At 42.6% G+C, this 26,776-nt stretch overlaps 1 protein-coding gene across 2 annotated transcripts in view; it reads left to right on the top strand.

Annotated features, from left to right (window-relative positions):
• The window catches only part of CDH13 (cadherin 13), a 1,178,985-nt gene that overhangs the window by 389,089 nt on the left and 763,120 nt on the right, over positions 1–26,776 (top strand). For both annotated transcript variants that reach the window (XM_010355650.2, XM_010355651.2), the window contains exon 3: positions 17,000–17,208. In XM_010355650.2, coding sequence (XP_010353952.1) covers positions 17,000–17,208 — 209 coding nt within the window. The remainder of the gene's footprint in view (positions 1–16,999; positions 17,209–26,776) is intronic.

Raw genomic sequence — 26,776 nt, 5'->3', positions numbered from 1 at the left:
AAAAGAGAAAAAAAAAAAGTGTCATTCTTTTCTGCCTGATATCTTCCCAGCATATGTAAAGTAGTATTCCTAGTGATAGTATCTGAAAATCAACATAATCCAAAGGTCCTCACTTTGTAATGTTTGCAGGAAGATTCCAGCATCTTAGCATTTAAGTGTTTTCAGATTACATCCATTTAAACATCTGTGATTCATTATCGTAAATATCACAGTTGTGGGGACCATATGCTTCAGCTTGCAGCATATATGTGTATTTTTATATATATATATATATATATAAAGAAAAAGCACGAGCAATAAATCTCAGGAACCTTAGACTTGCCGTGGGTATGTGCAAAAAGAACATTTCCAAACACATGGGGCTGTCTATATTCACAGTAATGTACTTGAGATCCCATGTAAGAATTCTTCAATTGCGAAAGTTGCCACTTTTGATGGAAAGCTATGATTTACATTTGGCTTGTGCACTTCCCATGATAATTCAAGTAGGATGGAAAGCAGCACAAAAGCCTTCTGCTGCACTGGCTTTTACTTCTTAAGGAAATATGTGAGGGCTATTGTTGTCGAGTGGAGAAATCACAGAAAAATGAGATACCTTTAACAAGTGACAAGACACTCTTGGCAGGCATCCTCCTTCATTCCCGTGAGACTGGAGCTAGAGATGATGCCATATGGCATAAGGGATGTAATAAAAATCACTTGGCCACTGGAGGATGAATAGGCATGACCTACAGGGCTGATTATTTTCTTGCTTACACCAGAAAACCCACATATGCACACAAGAATTAATTGTGCTTCATGTATTGTAAGCCAAATCATTGTCTTTTAATTTCCTGATAAAGTCTTGTCAACTAGACAGAAGCAATTTGTAATCAGAGCTGATGAGTATCTCACACACTGTAATTAGGGAGGAGGTAAATGAATTAATTGGTTACAACCGAAAAGAGTCCGCTAACATTTTTTTATTGCCAACTCTGTTCTAGGGCTAGCGCCAAGCCTAGCCAGAGATATGGAGATAAAACTGTAGGGAGCTCTTGCCCTCAAGGATCTTCCAGATTACCAAAGGGCAGATTAGGTCAGGAGAAAATTTTCAAGGTGTAGAAGTTGGCCTTCTGCAGTCTGTTGCAGTTTGATTGGCATCCCTGCTGGTTATTATCAAGCCACCAACCTTGTCAAAGCCTTGTACATTCCCTTTAGGAAGGAGACCCATTGTTGCCTTAGATGATGTTCTTGAGCCCCTAAACACTACCCTGCCATCTAGAAACATTTCTAGACCCTGTTCTGGAATCCAGGTAGCACAAGGCCATCTCTGCTTAGAAGCATTTTAGATATCCACAAGGAGTGAAGGATGGAGTGTTTAAAATGCTTCTGGATTTTTTTTTGTACAAAGGATGCTCATCCACATACTAGCTACCCATCATTTATGACATTTATGAAAACCAAATTTGACATTCTGAAGTCCATGGATCAAACTTCTGTGCTATTCTTTTCTCCTCCGTGGTGTTTTACTTGATGCGATCTAGGGGTGTGTGATGACTTTGTAGTGGAATAGCAGGTGTTGATCCACAGGAACTTCAAATCTCAAGAGTTCTTTGATAAAAGTTATAGACAGATCAATGATAGCAAATTTCAAACTTATGTTTCCCCAGCCATTAAAGAAAGTATACTAGTAACAGCTCTTGACTACATTTAGGTGTTCTTGACTATCTTTGGTGGGTGCATAAGGATTTGCCTGGGCCCCATTCATTCATTTTCCTTGACCCTCATCAGAGCTTGAGTGTTTCCTAAGCTTTGACCCATAGGGTCTTCTGGCGTCTGCTCTCTGGATTTCTGCTGATGGATTTAATTACTGACTTCAAGATTCTACTCAATTCCATTTTGACACCTTTTTAGCTCTAGACACAGACTGTTTGACTCCCCGTTAAGTCCTGTGCTGCTAGGCTGTAGAATAACTTCGAACATTGACTTTAGATCCCATCATTTGAAGGAATCCACTCCCTTTCTCAAGGACCTGGAACTGGATTCTAGATTAGTTGTAAAAAGCAATCCAGCTTTCCTACTTACAGATATGTGACCTTAAAAAATTTTCTTAATCTCTCTGAGCTTCAGATTTTCTTCCCTACCTTCATGATACTGTTGGAGAATTGAAAGAAATAATGTTTATCAGGTATTTAGTCCAGTGACTGACATATAGAAAATGCTTCATAAGTGGTAGGTATTATATATGATAGATGTCAAACATGAAATGCTATTAGGGCTTTGTACTGTTAGCATTATTAGCGTTTTGTAGAGTGACTTGAATATATAGGGAAACAATTCATGTAATCCCCAAGGCGTGTTCATATGAACCAACACGCTTTGATGTCACAGCCATTTATACCAGCTGGACGAGTGCAGAACTCGCATAAATGATGTCCTGCTAGCAACCTTAGCTGGGTCATAAACCAAAGCTTAATGTTTTACAAAGTTTTGATATGCAGTGGTCAATTTATCCATTTTTGTGGATCAGGTAGGTTGGGAAACAAGCCCAGCAAAAAACAGTTTGGTAAATTTTATGTGAAAAAAATCTCTTCTTTTTCACTCAGTAATTTTTGGATTTTTTAAAAACACAATAATTAGAAGAAACAGGATGGGGCAGTGAAAAGCCTGGCCTTTGGAGTGTGGTGAACCTGAGCTCAAACCCCAGTTCTATGAGTAAACCTTTGCACTATGGGTGGCTCTGTGTCTCCCAGCTTATCTCATTTTGCCTTCTGTAAAATGCTTGAAATACCGGATTATGAAGATTGAAGTGAAATGGAACACTGACCCTTCAACGTGACAGCCCTGTCAATAATTATGGGGTCTAAGCTTCTAGACTCTGAGTCTCATGAAGATAGATGCTATGCCACATTCATCTTTAGTTGATGTTTATCCCTTACTGCCTACTGTCTTGTACATTGTAAGTGAACAAATGATGTTTTTAATGGGTTAATGGATGAATATATTGAGCTTTAGAATAACAGAATTTCCCAATTGTAAGAGACATCATTCAATGCTGGAACTGCTTCCACAATATTCCTGATGAAGTCGTCTAAGTTCCACTTGAAAGTATCCAGTGACAAGCACATTATTTCATCCAGAAGGAACTAGACCTTCCAAATGGTAACCTGAATTGCTTTAGGCCCCTCCAGTACAGTCATGCATTGTTTAACCATAGTGATATGCTCTGAGAATGCACCATCGGGTAATTTAATCATTGTTTGAACATCACAGAGTAGACTTACAGAAACCTAGAAGGTATAGTCTATTACACACCTAGGTGATGTGTTGTAACCTATGGCTCCTTAGCTACTAACCTGTATGTCATGGTGCTGTACTGAATGCTATAGGCAATTGTAACACAATGGCAAGTGTCTGTGTATCTAAACATATCTAAACACAGAAAAGGTACAATAAAAGTATAGTATAAAAGATAAAATTGGCACACCTGTATAGGGCACTTACTACGAATGGAGATGGCAGGATTGGAAGATGCTCTGAGTGGGTCAGTGAGTGAGTGGTGAGTGAATATGAAGGCCTAGGACATTACTGTACACTACTATAGACTTCATAAACACTGTACACTTAGGCTATACTAAGTTTATAAAAAAGGTTTCTTTCTTCAATCATATATTAACTTTAGCTTACTGTAACTTTTACTTTATAAACTTTTAATTTTTTATCCTTTTGACTATTGTGTTAATGCTTAGCTTATAACACAAACAGTGTACAGCTATAGAAAATATTTTCTTTATATCCTTATTTTATAAGCTTTTCTATTTTTAAATGTTTTCTCTTTTTCACTGGTTGAACTTCTTTGTTAAAAGCTAAGACACGAACACATACATTTGCCTAGGCCTACTCAGGGTCAGGATCATGAATATCACTGTCTTCTACCTCCATATTTTGTCCCACTGAAAGGTCTTTAGGGGTTATAACATGCATGAAGCTGTCATCTCCTGTGATATCAATGCCTTCTTCTGGATACCTCCTGAAGGACCTGCCTGAGGCTATTTTACAGTTAACTTTTTTTTCTTTCCTTTTTTTTTTTTGAGACAGGGTCTCGCTCTGTCACCCAGCATAGAATGCAGTGGCACGATCTCAGCTCACTTCAACCTCTGCCTCCTGGGCTCAAGTGATCCTCCTGCCCCAGCCTCCCAGTTAGCTGGGACCACAGGCACCAACCACCCTACCCAGCTAATTTTTGTGTGTTTTGTAGATATGGGGTCTTGCCATGTTGCCAAGTATGGTCTCAAACTCCTGGGCTCAAGTGATCTGCCTACCTGGGCCTCCCAAAGTGCTGGGATTACAGGCATGAGCCACCATGCCTGGCCAGTAAACCTTTTCTTAATGGGTAGAAGGAGACATACACTCTAAAAAAACTTAAATAAATAAAAATAAAAATAAAAATAATAAAAACAATAGTACAGTTAATATATAAACCAGTAGTATAGTTGTTTATTATCATTATCAAATATTATGTATGGCACATAATTGTATGAGCTTGACTTTTATGACCGGAAGTACAGTAGGTTTGTTTACACCAGCATCACTACAAACACATGAGTAATGCACTATACTCCAATATTATGACAGCTACGTCACTAGGCAATAGGACTTTTTCAGCTCTGTTATCATCTTACGGGGTTGCTATCATATATGTGTTCCTCTGTTGACCAAAACATCGCTATGTGGCATATGACCATATTTGGACAAATATGAGGTCATGAGGCATATGACCGTATTTGGACAAATATGAGGTCATGCAAATATGAATATTTGCATTGTTCTGGCTTATAGCCCCACACCTGCATAGCTGTAGGACCTCAACGTACTCTCCTTCCTGGCCTTTCATTCTGGTTATTTCTGGAAGACCTCAGGGCAACTCTCACATGAATTCACAAATTCTTCTTCCATGTCCTCTCCTTCTAGCCTCTGTAATGATTAACATTCCAGGGAAACTCTTGGAGGAAGGGCCTCCCCACTGCCTTCTGTGGGCAAAGTCCATCTCCAGCATCCCCGAAGCCATGCACCCCTTAAGGTGACAACAGAACCTATGACTGCTCTAGTCTTCTCTCTACCTCTCTTCTCTCTACTTTGTTCTACAGAACAAAGCCCAGCTGTACTCCACTCAAAAATGGGGCCACACTGCTGCTCAGCATAACAGTTTGCTCTTAGGAAGCAAAATAACAGTGGTTGAAAATACCTAAGTTGTCTGTGATTTGTGAATCTTTGCGTTGTGTATGTAGCTTTCTTTTCTCTGGACTGTGGATCCATGGGGCTGGACTAGGAAACCAGTACTGTGTTCCTCTCTTTCTTCTGCTTCTGCCTCTCTCTCTAGGTGCTCATGCAGAAGTAGTCCTCTTCAGAGTCCCCCTTCCTCCCCAGGTGCATCTGCTCTTGCAATGGAGAGGTAACTGGGGCATCACAAGACGGTCAAGGCATCAGAACACAATCAGGCTCTGAATCCCAATTTAGGGTTAGCCAGGACATTTTACCACATGTCCCTAGACAACGCCAACTGCAAGGCCAAACACTCTTAAAGTTAGAGTGGAGTAAATCTCTCTTCACATTAATTTGCCCTAGAGATGCTCATTAAGAGAGAGACGTATACACATAATTTCTATAAGCATTAAAAACTAAGAGCCTTGTCAGAGATGTGTGACAGTCATGAAAATAAAATACCAAGAAGGGATCTCTGTAAATCCGAGACTTGGTGATTCTCAAAGTTGCTGAATCCATGATTTTTGTTTTGCTGAACGGGTGATTTTCAAATCAGCTTACCCAAATCTTCACTTCAGTTTGTGCCATCATTCTTAGTTTTGTTTGGGGAGTTTCAAATCTGCTTAGCTGCCAAGTTGCATTTCTGCTATTTATTCATTCAACAAACAGGGTTGAGTACGTACTGTGTCAGGCACTATGCTATATTTAAAGTAATTCCAACTGGAAATACAAATTCGTAGTGATTATAACCACCGTGGGATAGATGACGCATAGCATTCTATCAGGAAACAACCTGCCACGTTTTAAGGAATCCATGGCAAGAGGAAAACGTAAGACTGACAAAAAAAAAAAGAAACTGGATTCAAAGCTAACAGCTCAGTTTTTAATGGTAGGTGGAGAAAAATCCCCTGAAAGCAGATGTGACCTCTGTCTTTTTCCAAGAGGAAGCCCTTAAGGGTTACATGGCAAAAATAGGTTTCTGCTGAAGATCGTTTGACTATCATTCATTACGATATCTTCTGCTGACACGATAGAATTGAAACTCCATTTTATCAAAGTTGGAACTGATGCATGGAATGAAATTAAGACTGTTTTTTGTTTGTTCTGCACTTATCAAATTCTATAAAGCCTTTGGAGGCGAAATTCACTCCTGGGTTAATCAGTCATGGTTAGAACACTCTCAGAACCTTATAGAAGCTCTGCCATGTCAGTGCTGACTCTAGGCCAAACATGGAACACAGAAGCCCAATACGCATGTTCAGGAACCAGAAGAGTAAAAAGAATCAAGGCTGTCGGGTGTGCTGACTGATTCACTCATGAATCTGGCCCTAGGCGGAATTGGATGTATGTTAATGAAGGCTTGAGTGACTAGAATGCTGGAGAAATGAGAGTGTTCAGGAAAATCAAAGGAAATGCTTCCTGTTCCTTTCATTTGGACCAGTCCAAAGAGTCTCCGGACTAAACCCTGTGAGTGCTTTAAAAGGAAGCTGGTGCCTCTGGATGCCAGTGGCATACTGAGGGGTATGAAAAATAATTAAGTGATGGTCTGTATCCTGGAGTCTGTCTGATGTTTCTGAATTAAATGATAGTTTAGTTGTCAGAAAGACGTTGTTTGCCATGCCCCAGCAAAGACTTTGCAGATTAACCAATATGCAGGCCCTTCATGCTGAGGAAGAATTGAATTCTGTTTTTTGTTGTTGTTGTTGTTGTTTGTTTTTTTTTTGAGACGGAGTCTTGCTCAGACGCCCAGGCTGGAGTGCGGTGGCGCGATCTCGGCTCACTGCAAGCTGGGCCTCCTGGGTTCACACCATTCTCCTGCCTCAGCCTTCCAAGTAGCTGGGACTACAGGCGCCCGCCACGTCGCCCGGCTAATTTTTTTGTATTTTTGGTAGAGATGGGGTTTCACCGTGTTAGCCAGGATGGTCTCGATCTCCTGACCTCGTGATCCGCCCGTCTCAGCCTCCCAAAGTGCTGGGATTATAGGCTTGAGCCACCGCGCCCAGCCAGAATTCTGTTTTTCTAAGTAGGCAAGGAATACCAGGATAGCTGAGTCTCTCCATCTCAGGCAGAACAGACAATCTACATTGTGCTGTACTGGAGCAGTGCCTAGTCTCTGTCATGTGCTGGAGACAGCTAGTATAGGTACTTCTGAGAGCCGGTAAAAATGTTAGAAAAGTTGCAAGCCAATTGAAGGTACATTGGTACCTTGAAATAAACAATGTGTAGAGCATTTAAACCACAGAAATCAGCAAATGCTACAACTCAAAACTTTTTCTATGACTAGCACATCACTGAAAGTCCTTCTCTTCTGTGTGTGCATATAAAGATCCTGGAAGTGGATCTGTGCATATCTGTCTGTGGGAGGGCTACAACTTCCAGGATGACTGATTCAGAGCCTGTAATTCTGATTCATATGCATCCTTGCACACACGTACAAGTGGAATCTGACCATCAACTCTGAAAGGGCCCCACAACTTATGTGCAGACCAATTTGCAAAGCCTCTACAAATGCATGTAAACGTAGGACAATTTACCCATATAAGATGTGAGTGTATAAATCATAGATTGGCCCAAGCACACTTACAAGAATAGCACAAAATTCATATATTAGTTCATACCTAGCTCTGCGAGCAGGCCTATTCTATATTTGGCAGATAAGTTTAAATCCATCTGCATTTCCTTTTTTCTGGGATCATAACATAGCTTAATTTGCTCCCTTATCCATTTTTAGATGGTAAGAAATCTATGCCTTTTGGATTTTCATCCCCAAGAACCACCTTCAAAAGGAAGAAATGGAAAAGCATAAAATCAAGGTTGGGAAGATTAAGCCCCTTAATTCACATGTCAAACTTCCCGTTTCAATTGTGGTTTTGTCTCCCAGCTGAAGTTTGTCTTTTTGTGACATTTGCATTAAGCCCAGGGGACATTTTGAGTGGAAAAGCGCTGAAAGCATAATTGAAACTCTGAGTGGTGCCTTTTGTCTAATTTGCAGTTTCCCCAGGTGGAGCGTTTTCACTTCCCCCTCTCCTCTCCCAGAGTGTTCAAAGATTATCTCAAAGAATGATGTCATGCAATTTATTCCAATAAATCCCCATGTACAGTATCTTATATGTGTATATTTTTTGCTTTCCAGAAGTTATTTCAAATCCATGATAAACTATGTAGGGAAGCCATTCATAGGTTCAGAAGAGTACAGATAGTTCATTTCCCCCTTCAGATAGAGATTTTGAGTATTTGTTCACAAGTTTAATTGTTTAGTCACATCTTTCAGTTATCCACATGGTGTCATTCTGAGCCACCTAGGAAGCTGTCTCTATGGAAACAAGCAATTTTTAAGTGGACATAAACTATTCAGTTTTATCCTTAAATATGTCTTTGAACTCTGTGCTCAAGACACATATGGTCTTGATATCTACTTAAAAGTTTGAGAATCACTGACACTTTGGTGGCATCAACAAAGTCAATAACATCAAACAACGATGCAGGGCTGACGTCATCAGATGCACCTTTTAATAGTAAATTTAGGGTAAGATCATAATTGGTGAGAATGTAGAGTCTGTTTTCTCCAGGAGAAAGAAGAAAACATAAAAGAAAATGTTGTGGCTTGTTTCTCTTTTGAGTCAATGTCTTCCTATTTATCAGAGCTGTCCTTTAGATATTGCCAAAGCCGTGGCAAAAGGAGCAATTTAGATTTTGCCCTTTCTAGGATTTCTGTTTTTATCAAGACTTCATTATTTATATTAAATATATTACTTCTTATCAGATGCTTGGATATCAGAGCCCTGCTGGATTATAAACCTAAGTAGGGTGGATCCAGGCATGAATTTGTTTAACTGAGGTTGGGCGGAGAGGAATGCAGTACCGGGGCCAGCATTTCTAGAGGGTGCAACAAACGTCACTGTGGAGGTTTTAGTAGATACAAAGACAAACTTACTTCTTTTGAATTTGGCTCTTTAGATTTAATATTTATTTGAAAACATACCTGGCATATTCAACATGTATTATAAAGATTACCTTCAAATAATTTTATAATTTCAAGTGTCAGTCAGTTAAAAAAATGCTAAATACATAATTGATGTGGTATGAGAGGTGGCAGTGAAATTGTGAGTCTGGAAGCTGAATGGCTAAAGGAAAGAACACATTCAGCTAGAAAGACTGGCATAGCACTCAGGAGTGTGGGCTCTAGAACCAGAAACCACACTCCTGAGTTTGGATTTGACCTCAGTTCACATAATTTCTTCATAGCCTTGGTTAAGTCATGCAACCTCACTAAGTCTCAGTTTCCACAGAGCAACAAAAGCTCCTCCCTCAAATTGATGATGTGAAGAAGACGACATGAGGATTTATTGCAATCATGAGTGTAAAGCTCACAGCATAGTATCATTACTTTAGGAAAACTCATCCCTTACATTTGTATGAAGTTGTCTTCACCAACAATCTGTTTGGAGAATATAGAACACAACTTTGTTGATTCTGTTTTGAGCAGGACACCGTAATTTCACTCCTTTAATATCATTTTTCCTTCACAACGGTTCACATGAAGTCCGTAGGACTTCACCAGAACAAGTGAAGGGATTCAACCATGGGCATGCCTGAATCAGAACCATCAGCCCCACCCCTTTAACCCTAGCAGTGATGCCTGTAGTAACCATTTCCATGACAACAGCCTGAGACTGGCAAGGTACCTGGCTAGAAGGAATGACAGAAGAGGAGGTAGCAAAACCAGCTGGAAGAAGGAAGCTGTGTAGGAAAAGGAAAAGGTAGCTTCCTTAGTGCCCAGAATTATGGTAATCAAGGTGATCATTCTCATTCATGGAGCACCAAGCTCTGTCCTAAGTGCTTCCTGCATGTAGGCATGCATTATCTTGTTTACACATGCCATAAGGATTATATACCTTTCAGGGGGATGCCCACTCTACAGATAAAGACATTGAGGAGTGAAGAATATGGGTGGTGTATTAGGCCATTCTCATGCTGCTAATAAAGACATACTTGGGCCAGGGTAATTTATAAAGAAAAGAGGTGTAATTGACTCACATTTCAGCATGGCTGGGGAGGCCTCAGGAAATTTACCATCTTGGCAGCAAGGGAAGCAAACACATCCTTCTTCACATGGCAGCAGCAAGGAGAAGTGCAGAATGAAGTGGGAGAATGCCCTTTATAAAACCATCAGATCTCGTGAGAATTCACTATCACAAGAATAGCATGGAGGTAACCACCCCCGTGATTAAATTACCTCCCATTGGCTTTCTCCCGTGACGCATGGGGATCACAGGAACTACAATTCGAGATGAGATTTGGGTGGGGAGACAGCCAAATAGTATCAGGTGGTTTGCCCAAAGTCACAGGGCTCCTACACATAAGTCAGGATTAGAAAAGGGCTTAAAAACCTACCCTTAAAACTTACCTTTCTTGGAGCACAGAAATAACAGTTGCTGGCATGCCATGTCCCCAACCTCTACTCTTTTCCAGGAATGACTGGGAAATGTGGAGACCTGGCAACGTGACAAACAATTTATTATTTTAGGTCCTGGTTCCTGGCTCTGTCTGCATTAGATTCATCAGGGGAGCTTTTAAGAGATACTAATGCACACAGACCCCAACTCAGCACAATTGTATCATAATCTTGGGAGAGAGAGGGGGCGGGTATTGCTATTCTTTGTAATGCTCCTTCAACATTTCATAGATGGCCAGTCTTGAGAAAGAACCATGGCCTAAAGCACCGGCTCCTGAGTTGGTAAGTGGTATCAAAAATGTACAAAGACCCAATTATGCAACCGTTAGCTATTTCATTTAGAAAGTCGGGAAGGGTGCTAGAAAGTATTGAGTGCCTATGATGTGCCAGGTCATGAAACTGCATTTGTTCTTGCAGTGTGACCTTACTTGGTACCTCTGATGACCCCAAAGGGGTTTGTGAGATGCCCAAGGGGGCCATGTTGGGGCAACTGTCCTTTCTCCTGTTGCCCATCTATTCCTAGCAAGCAGATGTGCCCAGAGCTTGGGCTATAGAGGCAGACTGAACAGATCAGGGAAGGTTCTTGCTCTAGACCTTTCTGGATATGGGACCATGAGTGAGTCAATCTCTCTGAGACTCAGTCTCTTCTCCTGTAAAATTGAATATGATGCTTATAGATTATAGACTGTGCATTCTCAGTGGGGCTATATTTCCCCCAAGGGGGGTGAAATAGGTTCGAAGGTGGAGGTACAAAAATTGCACTTACAAATGTAAAGTACAGATATACTTGTAGTACCTAAACAGATATAAGTATATCTGTGATATTAAAATTTAACAGGAATAGTGGCAATTAGAAAAAATTCTTAGAAGAGTCCTAAGGGGAGTAATGATAAAAACAAAAGTTGAGCAACCCTGCTGTAGAACTGCTATGAGGCTAAAAGGAGGTATAGCGTGTACAGTCCTTTGCGTAGAGCCTAGCTCTCAGGGACCACTCAATAAGTAGTAGATGCCATGACTGTTGTCTGTCCAAGCATCACTTCATTCAAAATGCACACACTGATTGCATCCATTCTCTGGGGCTATGCAAGTTTTACTGGCATTATGGGGACAGATAAGGCACCATGTCTGACTTCACCAATGAGCTAGGTCAAAGCTAAGCACAGCGGCTGAGGGCCATTCTAAATGGAAGCCCATGGGGTCTAGGGGCCAAGGGGAGAGCATGGCTGAGTTCTTCATTTCCTTCCACTCCCTATTGCTGGGTTCAATGAAGTCAAGAGGTCACTAGGGGCCTCTTATCCCAATTCACAGGCTTACCGGATGCCTCTTGCTCACAGCACAGAAGGGAGACCGCCCCCCACCCCCACCCCCCACCGCCGCCAATCCTCTACCATTACTAAAGCATCATTTTGCTCTGGAGAGTAACTGGGCAAAGTGGAATTATTACTGATGGCCTCCCATATGGAAAAACATTCTGTTCATTGCCGGAGATGTAAAGATGAATGAAAGAACAAGACTCAATTTCTGCTTGTGGTTTTGGTGCAAAAAACAAATACATAATATGGACACACTGATATAACATGATATAAAAGGTTCTATGTGCAGGAAATTCTGGGAACACAAAGAGAATGTTTGAAGAAGTTGCTTGAGTTGAATCTTGAAGAATAAGCACGAGTTAACAGGGTGCAGAAGGTGAGAAATGCCTTCTGCAGAGAGGGAGCACTATACACAAATGGTGGGATGGTAGAGTAGGGAGACACAAGAGTGGGTGAGGTGTGAGGTACGCAGTGAAGACAAAGGCAGAGGGGAGGCTGATGGACAGCCTAGTCATGGAGGACCTTGAGTGCTAAGTATTGTTTTGCAATGAAGATCCATAGTTATATGAGACTCAGGTGGAGAAAAGCTAGTCTTATAGTTGCAACGGGAGAATCCAAGGCTTCCTCCAAGTAACAGGGCTGTGTGGCCCTTAGTACCCCGTATTGCCCGAGCTTAGCTTATCTCCATTCTAACTTCCTTGCATTCTCACTTGCTGTCTGTGCCAATCTTACCGGCTTACTTCCAGTTCTGTAGAAGCCACAGGACCTTTGCCTATGTTGTGGTTTTCTCTACCTAAGTAATAGGTCCCCAATTACTTATAAGAGTATTAAATTAATGTCTGTTTTCCACAGTAGACTTCAAACTAGGGACTGTGCCTGTCTTTGTTCAACATTATAACCTCAGCATCTAGCATTATGTAGGTTCTCAGTAAATATTTATGGAAGGAAGAAAGGGTAGGAAGAAGGAACTTAGCTGTGAATCTAGAACCCCCACAGACTTTCGTATGCCTTTTCCTCTACCCGTTCACTCCCCAGCTGAGACTGTCTTCTTTGATCCTGTTCAAAGGTTAGGGCTAGAACCTCATGCTGGCAATTGAAGCAGTAATTTCCCATCAGGCCTTGTCATTTGAGTAATTTGCCTCCAGTGGATGAATACTAATTGATGGTAACAATGAAAGCAGCCTTGGTGTCACTCCCTCATAGTTCACTTCCAAAAACTGAAACTAAGCATGTTCAATTAATCTTGGCTACCAACATGGGTAGAGAAAGTGAGCAAGTATCTGAGAACTGCAGGCTCCCCAGAGTCCACTTGTGTGTCCATGCAAAGATGGCCCTAAAGCTGACTTAGCCACGGAAAGCCTTAGAACCTTTGCAGAGTGACCAAGAGGCACTAGACCATGCAAAGATCTTCAGAATTGGGCAGGAACATGAAAACAGGACAGAGAAGGGCAATCACAGCTCTCTACAGTAGTCCCTGCTTGTCCTTACAGGATGTCCCAAGACCCACAGTGGATACCTTAGTCCATGGATACTACCCAACCCTATATATGGTAATTTGTCCTATACATACATAGCTATATTAAAGTTTAATTTACAAATTAGGAACCGTAAAATATTAACAACAACAACTAATGATATAATAGAACAATTATAACAATAATCAAAATGGCACACAATTTGAAACTTATCAATTGTATATTTCTGGAATTTCCCATTTAATATTTTCAGACCTGGGTTGACCATGGTATCTGGAATTGCAGAAAGCAAAGCCATGGAGATGGGGGAACTGCTGTACTCAGGTTTTGATAGGATTTCAGAAGGATTGTATTCTCCATGGAGTATTGTCTTTATTGAAAACGTGCAGTGGTGAGAGGCAAGTGGACCAGGGTTCAAATCCTGGCTGATCATTTACAACCTGTGTGTATTGGGCACCAATTTTGCCCTCTATGAGCCTCAGTTTCCTTATCTAGAAACTGTAGGAGAAGGGGATCAAAATAGTACTTCATTTGTTGTCCTTGTAAAGGTTAACTAAGATGATGTGTGCAAAATGTGTAGCACCGATCCTTGAATGTGGAAAGTGCTCAGTCTGAATTATCCACTATTATTATCAGTTAATATGATTATTATCACCCTAAGTATCATCTTCCCAGAGTAGAAATACCAGTTTAGATTTTCGGATATTTATATGGCTTTCACAGTGTGCTATGACCTATGCAGATGAGCTTAGATTTTCAGATATTTGACTTTAACAGTGTGCTAGAACCTATGTAGCTATTGTTACCAAAAGATATATACAAGAAAGTTCCTAGCGAGAATATTTGGAGCCCCACACTGGAAATAGTCCCGATACCAATCAACAGTAGAATAGATAAATAGACTCAATATAGCCACATAATAGAATACTATATGATGATTAAGATAAATATGGTAACCTGGATACTATACAGTGATCAGTGATTATTATTATAGTGATTAGAATAAACGAGCATGACTCACAGTCACATGATGAATCTCATGGAATGTAATGTTGAATGAAGAAGCCAAACAGGGGGAGTGCACACTGTATGATCACATTAGATGCCGTGCAAATGCAGGTAAAACAAATCTATGGTATTAGAAGCTAGAATAATGTAGCCTCTGGGGAAGAGGGTAGGAATTTTACTCGGGAAGGGAGGGGACTGGTAATGTGTCATGTTACGGTCTGGGTGCTGGGCAGCTGGGTGTGCTTACCTTGGAAAAATTCATTGGGTTGTATATTCTGATTTATGCACTTTTCTGTGTCTACATTATGCTTCGATTAAAGGTTTACTAAACAAATGAGCCTGTACAGCAGAGAGCAAAAAGCACGTAGTACACTCCTCTGCTTACCCATAAGAGGCCTGAAGGTTTACAGCACGAGGCAGACAGGCAAATGCGTGCACAGATAATAAGTTGTGATACCCATAATAATAGAATTGTGTACCACATGCAGAATCACCATTGAGGGGAGCATGATCAGCTGTCACAGCCTCTGCTTGTGTCAATGCCCTGTGCTCCAGGTGGTTCATGCAGAGGGCCCATCTTCCCCATTCCTTCCCACACATGACTAAGCCATTCCACGGCAGGAACTTTGCTCACATCTGTCCACTCTCCATATCAGCACCACTGCCTTCATTTTGGACAGCCATCTTTGATACTACATTGAACTTGGAAGTGGTTCTCTTGGGCTCTCTTCCTGCCCTTCTTTAAATCACTTGGTGTAACCCAGATCTGCCAAGTTATAATCTTTGTATTGGGTCCTCCGGATTCTTAAAAAGCATCCTGTGAGCTGGGTGCGGTGGCTCAAGCCTGTAATCCCAGCACTTTGGGAGGCCGAGGTGGGCGGATCACGAGGTCAGGAGATCGAGACCATCTTGGCTAACATGGTGAAACCCCTTCTCTTCTAAAAATACAAAAAATTAGCCGGGCGTGGAGGCGGGCGCCTGTAGTCCCAGCTACTCGGAGGCTGAGGTGGGAGAATGGCATGAACCCGGGAGGCGGAGCTTGCAGTGAGCCGAGATCGCGCCACTGCACTCCAGCCTGGGCGACACAGCCAGACTCCGTCTCAAAAAAAAAAAAAAAAAAAAAAGCATCCTGTGGGCCGGGCACAGTGGCTTAGGCCTGTAATCCCAGTTCTTTGGGAGGCCTGAAGTCAGGAGTTCGAGACCAGCCTGGCCAACATGGTGAAACCACCATCTCTACTAAAAATACAAAAATTAGCCAGGCATGGTGGCATGCACCTATAATCCCAGCTATCCAGGAGGCTGAGACAGGAGAATCGCTGGAACCTGGAGGCAGAGGCTGCAGTCAGCCAAGATCGTGCCACTGCACTCCAGTCTGGACGACAAAGCAAGACTCTGTCAAAAAACAAACAAACAAAAATAGCACCATGTGTGATTCTGATGCACTCCAATCCTTGAGAAGCACTGCTTTCCCCTGGAAGCAGAGCACATACCTGATCTTGACCCTCTCCACACAACAAATCGTCCAGGGCTACCAGAAAGCACCCTAACTTACTGACTTTTCCTGACTTGCCTCCCAAAGACATTTTCAGCCTCATTTCCACCCTTCCCTTCTAGATCCCCACCATTCTAGATTCCCACCATCCCCGCCCCATTTTAAGTTTGCCTCTATTCGCCTAAAAACATATGGACTATTCCATATGGACTAAGCGTGAAAGAAATGTAGTTACTCAAAGTAAATTAAGGAGCTGTTTTCAGAAGAAAGGAAATAGATGATGGATAAACAAGAAAAGGTGGCCCACTAGAATTGTATATGGTGCTGCATATTGTGCTATATACATATATGGTGTATGGGTATGTGTACATGTATACATTACATGCACATACCATGTGTATGTATATGGTCCTGCATGTGTATATGGTGTACATGTATGTATATACCATATACATGTATATGTATATGTGTATACTGTATACATGTATATGCACATCATTAATTCTCATTCCCTGAATCTGTTTTGCTATTCAGCCCTCATCCTTGTGCCTTTGAATAGCCTATAATGTCTTCCACATTCTTAAGAGCCTTCTCATCTCCTGCTTGTCTTCAATACCCAGCTCAAATATTGTCTCTGTCAGCTCTCCTCAATGCTCCTGAGCACCCTGTGGTTCTGCTCAGTCACCCACACATGCCAAGATTAGATCACTTCCCTCAAATGTCACTCTGCCAGATCTGACTCTTCACTCTACTGAGAACACACTCAAGTGTGCATTCTCAGAGCTTAGCACCTGCCTGGAACATGAGAGGTCGTCAAGAACATGTCTTGATTGAGTGAACTCCATCAGCACAAAGTCACTTGGGTACAAGCGGCTTGCTGTGGGATAAAGGGTAGCGTTTGTGAACTCTGGGATGGGGAACTATGTGGCAATTCACACTTAACGGGTCAGAAATATCTCAGAGCTAAGCTGCCCAACCTACTCATGATCCTTCTGTTGTTTTCTTTGTTTCCCAGTGACCTTCAGTGACTGTAAGGGAAATGACAAGCTACGCTATGAGGTCTCAAGCCCATACTTCAAGGTGAACAGCGATGGCGGCTTAGTTGCCCTGAGAAACATAACTGCAGTGGGCAAGACTCTGTTCGTCCATGCACGGACTCCCCATGCAGAAGATATGGCAGAACTCGTGATTGTCGGGGGGAGAGACATCCAGGGCTCCTTGCAGGTAACATATCTGTTTGAGATAACTTGGGTTCAAGGAGGACATTAGGTTCTGTCTGTCTTATGTGGAAAGTGGGTCTTTATTTTATTATGTTGGCTAAGATTCTCTTTGTTATTGTTGTTGCAAATGACAGAAATCCAACTCTAAAAATGTAGGGGGGAGGGGCAGTGGGAGTTAATTGACTCATGTAACTAATTTAGGGATAGTTCATGGATTAATTCATAGAACTATTTAAGGGATATTTCTGCCTTCAGGAATGGCTATGTACTGGTGTCCAAATCAGCTTTAATCCCTATGCATCCTGTGGCTCCATTTTCCTTTTATTAGATATACTGAGACAGTCACATGTCTTCTTACCTCCCAGGGTGGAGGTCTCAGGAACTCCCCTCATTCTCGTGGTCTGAAGTCGCCTGAGAAAGCATCTCTTCAAGATAATGCTAACAAAACCTTGACATTCAATTTCGTAGGTTAGATCATGTGCCTATCCCTGAACTAAACATGGTGTCCATTGGGTTGTGATGTTCTGGTTGGCCACGTCTTGGTCACATTTCTTTTCCTGAAGCCAGGGCAGAGTCAGCCCTATTCACCTGAAAACACATGGACTGAGAGTGAAATAAATGTAGCTCCTCAAAGTAAATTAAGGAGCTGTTTTCAGAGGAAAGGAAATTGATGGTGGATAGGCAAGAAATAGTGGCCCACTAGAATTATATGTGGTGCTGCATATTGTGCTGTGCACCTATATGGGTGTATGTGTATGTGTACATATGTGTACACATATACATTACATGCACGTATACCATATGTATGTACATGGTGCTGTATGCGTATATGGTGTATATGTATGTGTGTACCATATACCTATGTGTATATGTATACATACATAGGGTATATGTGCATATAATGTATACACATATGTATACATCCACATTTAATATGTCAGAGATATCTCAAAGCTAAGCTGCCCAACCTACTCATGCTCCTTCTGTTGTTTTGTTTTGTTTCCCAGTGACCTTCAGTGACTTCAGTATATGTATGTGTGTATATGTGTATATGTATATGTACATGTAATTATGGTTCTGTATATGTATATGGTGTATATGTACATCTATGCATATACATCCACATTTAACAGGTCATAGGTATCTCAGAGCTAAGCTGCCCAACCTACTCCTGCTCCTTCTGTTTTTTGTTTCCCAATGACTTTTGGTGACTTCAGTATATATATATATATATATATATATATATATATATATATATAGTATGTGTGTGTGTGTGTGTATATATATGTGTGTGTATATGTGTATACGTATGTACAGGCATACACATACTGTATATGCACATATACTGTGTATGTGTATGTGTGTATATGTATATATGTATGTACAGGCATACACATACTGTATATGCACATATACTGTGTATATGTATGTGTGTATATGTATGTACAGGCATACACATACTGTATATGCACATATACTATGTGCATAAACACATGGTATATCTGTATTATATGTGTGTGTGATTGCATATGGTGCTTCTCCTTTGTCAGGCAGCAGTGCTTGTTCCCTTCCACAAGCACATGCGTGCTGATCCCTGCACTCCCACACATACACATACTTTATGAGTGTCACAAACTACCATTCAGGCTTCCTGACTGTGCCATTCAGAGACTTTTTGCTACCACTGACTCACTCCTTCACCAGGAGCTCAGAAACTCTACCTTCATGAGAAAAGGAGGGCAAGACACACAGCAGGACTCCAGCCAAACAATGACTTAACGATGGCATGCCCCTGCTTGGCATGCCTAGCCTTCTCTCCTACCTGTGAGCTTGGTCTTCCTCAATTTTTCACAGCCCGTAATTCACATCCCTTTTCTCCACCTGCCATATTACCCATATCCCTGCTTGATCTACTCATTTTGTTCAGTGGTGGAGCGAGCGTGGGTCACACAGCTGGGAGCAGAGACAGCACGACTGGCAATGTGAGAGTTACCTTCCTGCCAGTGCTGTCTGTGTGATCTTGAGAGCATCATATAGCTTCTTTATCTACAGAGTAGAGAGGTTAAACAGCCTGCAGTGGCAAGTAAGTGGCTCATGTGCCACTCTACTGTCACCATGCTCATGGCAGATATTGCTAATAACCCCTGGCTTAGCCTGAGTGTCCTTCTCAGTGCAGTGCTTCTGGAACCTACTATCAATTGATCATCTTGCGATGTTTCTGAGGATAGAATCTATCTGCCATTCCTGGGCTGGATGAACTTCCCAGTTCCCCTTCAGTATCTGTGAAGCTGTGAGTTAAGGGTAGATGGCAACCTAAAAACGAATACCCAGCGTGTCAGTCATGTTTCAGAGCAAACAGGATATTGGTGAATTCATACCAGTGTGGAAATCCATTGACACCACAAAGGCAAGCTTTTCTCTTACTTAGCCATGACCCTTTTCACAGCATCTCACTAATCTTTGATACAAATTATGTGGCAAATGTCTAAAGCAACAAAGTTGCCAGATGTACAGCAAAAACAATGTTCCATAGAAACATGTAAATGGTATGGTAGGGGGTTTGCCCATGGGCTTCAATGCTTTTAGATAGCGATTGTTCATCGTGAATGGTGGCCCATCTTTTTATCTGGAAAAGATGCTGTCATAGTATTTTGCTTGAAAGAGAGCAGAAAGGGTTCTGTGCAGGTTCTCGGGGCCAACTCCACCTTGAGGGGCTGGGAGAGCTGGGTTCGTTATGAAAACTCAGCCATGCGTTGTTGGTCTCCTGAGTTCCCGTGAGATGCCATCTAGAGACAAAGCTCCCCTGAGCCCTGGCTGTTTCTCGCTTGCCACTCTCTGTACGCAATTTCGACAAAACTTGGCTGTGATTGTTTCTGCTTCTTATAAAGCGGGCGGAGGCTGCCGTGTCCTTCAGTTTGCCAGATTTCAGCAGAACAGGGCGTTCATCTCCCACCTCCAGTAATTTTATAGGATTTGAAAAAAGGCTTTGTGAAGATGTGTAGCTGTGTCCTTCCTAAAAATGCCTCAAAAAAAGAAAAAGAAAATGAAGGGAAAACAAAATAGGCAGCAAAAGAATCCCTCTGAAGAGAGCACACACCTCAATGGAAATGCAGTTGGTATGTTTGCAGGTCCTACTGTGTGCAGCCAAGTGGGCCAGCTGCTGGAGAGGAAAATCAGAGAGTACCTGAGTCAGCTCAGCTCCTGCTGGGGAGGGAATATGAATGTGTGCATTGATGCTTGGGTAGCAGGCGGGAAGCTAACAATGATTGATGATCTGTGCATTTGGAGAGGGGAGAGGTCAAGGGCAGCTGGGCTGGTCCTCAAAGCACAACCATGTGCCAGGTGTTGCTCCATGGACTACAAGCGCTGACTCATGTAATCTCCTTAGCGATTGGAGGCAGATGCTGCTGTCTTCTGCCTCATAGTGACTTTTTACTGATTTTACTGATGGAGGAACTAGGCACAAAGAGGCAAGTGACATTTCCAAGGTCTAAAAATGAATGAGAAGATGGATGGAAATGAGATTTGAGCCCGGGCAGCCAGGCCTCTGAGTCCATGCCTCCAACTCCTCGATGAGCTGGACTTTGAAGGACGGGTCATTGTGCGTAGTTGGGAGGGTCTGCAAGGGAAATGTTGGACTGTCTCCATAGTGCTTCTCTTCGTAGCTGTGTTACCTTCAGTCAATTGCTTTACCTCCTGAGCCTCTGTGTAGTTTTGATTTTTTCAGTCTGTAACATATGGATAATAGATTTGTTTGGATCTTCATGTGGATTAAATGAGACAATATGTGTAGCAGTAATACGTAGCACTCAGCTGATGCTACAGCCATGACCAATACCTGTTGCTTACATAATACTTACTATGTGCTAAACCCTGGGTTAATCCAAGTCTTTCATCCTCACAACAACATGCTAATGGAAGCTGTTACTGGTGCTATTATCATTTGCATCTCCTGGGTGAGGAGACTGAGACACAATGGGGCTGTTTCTTGCTCTGGCCACTTAGCTAGTAGGTGGCAGAGCTGGGGCCCAGACCTCAGCAGTGGCTGGAGCTCTCCTCTTTTTTTTTGGAGTTAGGGTCTCAGTCCAGTCTCACAGTCTGGAGTGCAGTGGTATAATCTCAGCTCACTGCAACCTCCACCTCCTGGGTTCAAGTGATTCTCCTGTCTCAGCCTTCTGAGTGACTGAGATTACAGGCACCCACCGCCACAGCTGGCTACTTTCTGTATTTTTAGTAGAGACGGGATTTCACCGTGTTGGCCAGACTGGTCTTGAACTCCTGACCTTAAGTGATCCTCCTGCCTCAGCCTCCCAAAGTGCTGGGATTACAGGTGTGAGCCACAGTCCCCAACCTGGCGCTCTCTGCTTTATCAGTAGGTTCTGTTGGCTCAGCATCTGGTACAGAGTAAGCCTGCACAATGTTCACTCCCACAAAGGCATTTATAACAGAGGCAAGCAAGACCTGCAACCCAGAATGTCAGATCGTCAGGACCAGCTCAGTGCCCTTCCCACTTTCCCTCTTCCCATGGCTGAACCTGATAGAACACTCCTGCGGCTGCCTGTGAATTCTGACTCTTGATGCCTGGCTCCCACTCTGCATCCGTCTTCCTTGCACCCTGCATCCCGCTTCTTCCCAGCCCTTTGGTTGGTGATGCTGTTGTGCAGCCTGGGTGCAATTCATCTTCACATTCTTAGCCGGGAGCTCTGCAGTTCCCGGAGGTGATTTGGCTCTACCTCAGGGATTAGCCTGCACACCCATACTCCCCACACAAGCCACAGTCCGGCATCCCAGGGTCCACTTTTCTGGGCCAGAGGAAGCTGGAACAGAAAGGGAATGCTAAATAAAAGTGTGGGAACGGGTGGGCAGACAGGATAGAGACACCATCTGAAGACCAGGAGGAGGGATTCTAGATTGATGTGACAGGAGCTAGGAAGTCATGGTAGGTTTTTAAGCAGAGAAACAGACAGGATAAAAATAATCCTTGGTGATGTTCATCCAGGAGCCTTGACTGGAGTAGGGGGAGACTAGAGCTACTAGTTAAAATAATAGCTACCACTGTTTTTCAAGAACTGATATCATGAAGCTTTATTAAGGTCATGCATCTCAGTCTATGTTTAGCATATGTTATTTCTAATTCTCACAACCTCCCTGTGGGGTTGCTGAGATTACCCCTTCCTGCAGATATGAGAACCTGGCTGAGAGACCCTAAGTTGAAACTGACGGAAATGAGATTGAAATTCTGGCCTCTGCCGAAATACCCATTCTCCTTCCTGCCACTTTGCTGCTAGAAGGCTGTGCCACCAGAGGAGGCTGCTGCCATTGCCCGTGGGTCTAGGAGATGAGAGCATCAGTTAGAGCAACATGGGAGCAATGGAGGGAAACCAGACGCAAGATTTGCCAAAAAGGAAGAAAGAGCCAGGATCCAGTATCTGGATGATTCCAGATTGTCTAGCCTGGAGGATGGAGATGAATTGGACCAGTCAGGAAAGAAATGTTAGGGAAAGATGTCTAGTCAGCCTTGAGTGTGTTGATTTAGATGCTCCTAGGGACATCCTTATAGAGATGTCCAGGAGTCAATGAGCAATACGGGACTGGCTGTTAGAATACAAACTGGAAGGAAGAACAGCTTAGTGGTAGGAGTTTTGGCTTATGTTGAACATGAGTGGGTTCAAATTTCTGCTATGCCACTTACTCATTGTGTGACTTGGGCAGGTGACTCAGTTATCTGAATCCCAATATCCTCATCTATCAAATAGGGATAAGAATAGTCTCTGTCACAGAGTTGTTCTCCTGGGCATAGCACCAGACATCAAGGGACACAGTTCCCATCAATGGTATAATTTTGGAGCCTCTGGAGGAAGGATAAGGAACTGAGGGCTAAGTGTATTCACTGAGGCCCTGAGACAGAAGCCAGAGATAGGAGACAGGAGGAGAAAGTAAAGCCAATGAAAAGAAAGAGAAGGCATACTCAGAGAGGTAGGTGGGACCGCCAGCCTAACCAAAACAGGGATGATTTCACACTTGCTCATTTCATGTCACTGTTTTGGAAGGGAAGATTCTTTAAGGCAAATGTAATCAGAGTGAAGCCTATTTTAGCTATGGTAACTGGAGCCTGGCTCTTTAGTAAAAGAAGCCTGGCCTCTCTTATTTTTACCTGCTACTTATGACCCCAAATCTGTGAAATCTGATTGTTAATGATTTAATTATAGACTCACAAGCTATTTCTGCATTTTTAATGGGCTTCCCAGAATCTAGTACCTGCCTGGGTTATGTAAGACCACCTTAGATCTGAGTAGGCAGAAGAGCAGTTTAATTCCAAGTCTTTTGACAGGCTCTGACAAATTGTTATGGAAGACAGTGAGGTTAACCTTCCATGCACAAGAGGGCTCTTCAGTCTGTGGAAGGTCATGATGAACCTGACACACCAAGTTATGTCTGGATAGAACCATGACTTTTCCCCACCAAATCTGCTATTTCTCATGGCCCGACAAGGATGAAAGGAAAAACAGTGGATGAGGGGTGTGTGTGTGTGTGTGTGTGTGTGTGTGCACACATATGTGTTTACCTTGTATGTAGTTTGAAAAGTTTATAAAGAAAAGCTCTGTGCTTCGTTCCTCATGCAGAAATGTCTTTATCTGCCATGTAAATGGGACTCAACAACTTCATTTTCTGGCCTGGCCAACAAAAACACTCACAAACGAAAACACCATACTTATTCTTTCTTTCTGAGTTAAGAAGTTGTAGCTTGCCTGACCACAGATCATGGCAAGTAATTCTGACATCAGTTAAAGAACTTGAAGTCAGGTTGGGAAGCGACATCAAGGAGCTTAGAGGAATTTATTCTGATGTTGGGTTTGGGAATTAAAAAGACTGTACCTCCAGTCTTCATCTGGAAACATGGAAGCCCACACTGTCAGCAGTGGTAGAATTTAGATGCCTATGGCCAGGCAGCCAGGTCCTTATGAACAAAGCAAAAGTCTCCCATGGCCCAGGTTCCCATGGAGAATTACGGGGGACACAGGCTATGGGCTTGGATCCAGCTTCCCCGCTCCCAGTCAGCAGTTATTCCTCAAATGCAGTCTGATCACTTCACTCCTCTGCTTAATAGGTCCTCACTTCCTAATCAGCTCACCTGGCCTTGGGGATGAATTCTAAAGACAGCACATGTCTGAAAAGGTCCTTTGTGGTTTAGTCTGACTGATCTCTGCAGCCTTCTTTCAAGTTGCATTCCTGCTCATCTCTAAGTGGCTTGACCTGTGGAAATGTTGCCTTCTCCAAGAGCCTTCCCTGCCTGTCACCCCCACCTCTTGTCCCCATCCCAAGGAAGGATCTCCCCTACTGGTCTCACTCTTGGCATCAGTGCTTTTCCTTTGCCGCCTTCCTCTCAATTTGTAATTATGTATTTATTTTCTTGTTCAGGTGTTTAATGTCTGCCTCAGATGAATATAGGAGCAGAGTCTCTTTCCTCCCTTCCTTGTTTCTTTCCCTCCTTCCTTCCTGTGTGTTCACCTCTCTGTCCTCAGCACCCTGCCTAGTGCCTGGCACATAGTATTCAGTAGATGCCTTTTGAATAAATATATGAGTGGAGCAAGTTACCCCTCTCACACCCTACATGGAACTCTGCCTCCTGCAACACCAAATCACTTGTGGTTTCTTGAATTGGCCAAGCTTTCCCGTCCCTTCACACTGGCTACTCCTCTGTCTGAACATTGTTCCCTCTGCTGTGGTTCCACCTACCCTATGGTCAGCGCCATTGATATTTCAGAACCAGCCAAGATTTTCCTTCTTTGGGAACAGCTCTCTGAATATCCCCCAGCTGGTTGGGTGTTCTTTCTCTAGGCTCCTGTAGACCCCTGCCTGGCTCTCTCTACTCATAGTACTGAATGAAACAGTCTGCTTTCTTCTGCTTGTGTCTGTCTTGATGCTGAGCTCCTGAGCTCGCAGCCCTCACTCTCATGCAGCAGACTAAGATCACTCTGGGGCCAGACCACCTTGGCATGAATCCCAGTGCTACACTCACTACCTCTGCTCCAGGTTTCTCAGCTGGAAAAGGGGTTCATAATTGTGTGACCCTCACGGGGATGTTGTGAGGATTCAATGAATTAACACGTGTATTAGTCAAGGTTCTCTAAAGACACAGAACTAATATGATAGAAGAATATATGAAGGGGAGTTTATTAGGAGAATTGACTCACATAATCACAAGGTAAAGTCCCATAGCAGGTCATCTGCAAGCTGAGAAGCCAGGAAGCCAGTCTGAGTTACAGAACCTCAAAAGTAGCGAAGGTGATAGTGCAGCCTTCAGTCTGAAGGCTGAAGGCCCCAGAGCTTCTGGCAAATCTCTGGTGTAAGTCCAACAGTCCAAAAGCTAAAGAACTTGGAGTCTGATGTTCAAGGCCAGGAAGCATCCAGCATGGGACAAAGATGAAGGCCAGAAGACTCAGCCAGTCTGTTCTTTCCATGCCTAGTTTTATGCTGGCAGCTGATTAGTTGATGCCCACCCAGATTGAAAGTAGTCTGCCTTTCACCGTCCACTGACTCAAATGTTAATCTCCTTTGGCAACACCCTCACAGAAACACCCAGGAACAATATTTTGCATCCTTCAATCCAATTAAGTTGGCACTCAATATTAACCATCACAGCATCCAAAGAACTTGGGACAGTCAGTGTCTCACAAGAAACTGGAATTACTCATAGTGATTGCATTGCCAAAGCCAGGCCTATAATAAATGTTCAGCTAATGAACGAGGCAAACTGAGATGGCCCATTCCTCCATCCATGCCCAACATGACCAAATTCTATGGTTTCTGCAACCTGTACGGATCCAGGATTATGGGCGAACTTACACCATCACCAGTCTTATTCCTGAGGCTGCTCACTTTATGGGAAGCACTGACTAAACTTCCTAGAGAAGAGATTATTTCTACAGGTCCACTTAATAAACTCCAAAAGACCTGGCAGTATTTAAAAGCTGAGTATGAACAATTTACACTTCTTAACTAGAAGTCAATACAAGTTGCCTCAATAAAGGGAAACTGGTCTCTTAATCAAGTTGCTTCAATTAAATGCAAAAAAAAAATATTTTTCCCTTTTTTGTAATTACAAGAATTTCTCAAAAATAAAACAAAAAGGGAAAGTAATGACAGAAGCTGAAAACGCTAAATTTAAGGCTCGTTTATCATGCTTGTTCATCATTATGGCAAACATGCAATTTAAAAGACATAATTTTGGCTCCCAATCCAGTTTTAAGAATCAGGATGGAAATGGTTCCAAAAAATAAAACAAAAGGAGCAATCAGTAGAAGGGGCCACTTGGGAGAAACAGTTGTTTTTGGTTTTAATTTTTTTAATAAAAATGTAAAATATATCATCAATTGCCCAAAAGCCAATGACACTGCTAATATGTCGCTTGATCCATTGGGTGGTGACAACTTTTAAATCCACTACTTCTCAGAATCTCAGGATCCATTTGGTAAGTACCTTGAGGAAAACCTGGAGCTAATTGCCCCCTGTTGCTATACACATACATTCATGGGGATATTTAGCAAAAATTTTTGTGGATGATACTAAGA

This window comes from Rhinopithecus roxellana, chromosome 20, assembly GCF_007565055.1.
Source record: "Rhinopithecus roxellana isolate Shanxi Qingling chromosome 20, ASM756505v1, whole genome shotgun sequence".
In the NCBI taxonomy this organism is placed as follows: Eukaryota; Metazoa; Chordata; class Mammalia; order Primates; family Cercopithecidae; genus Rhinopithecus; species Rhinopithecus roxellana.
This window is presented reverse-complemented; position numbering and strand designations above follow the sequence as displayed.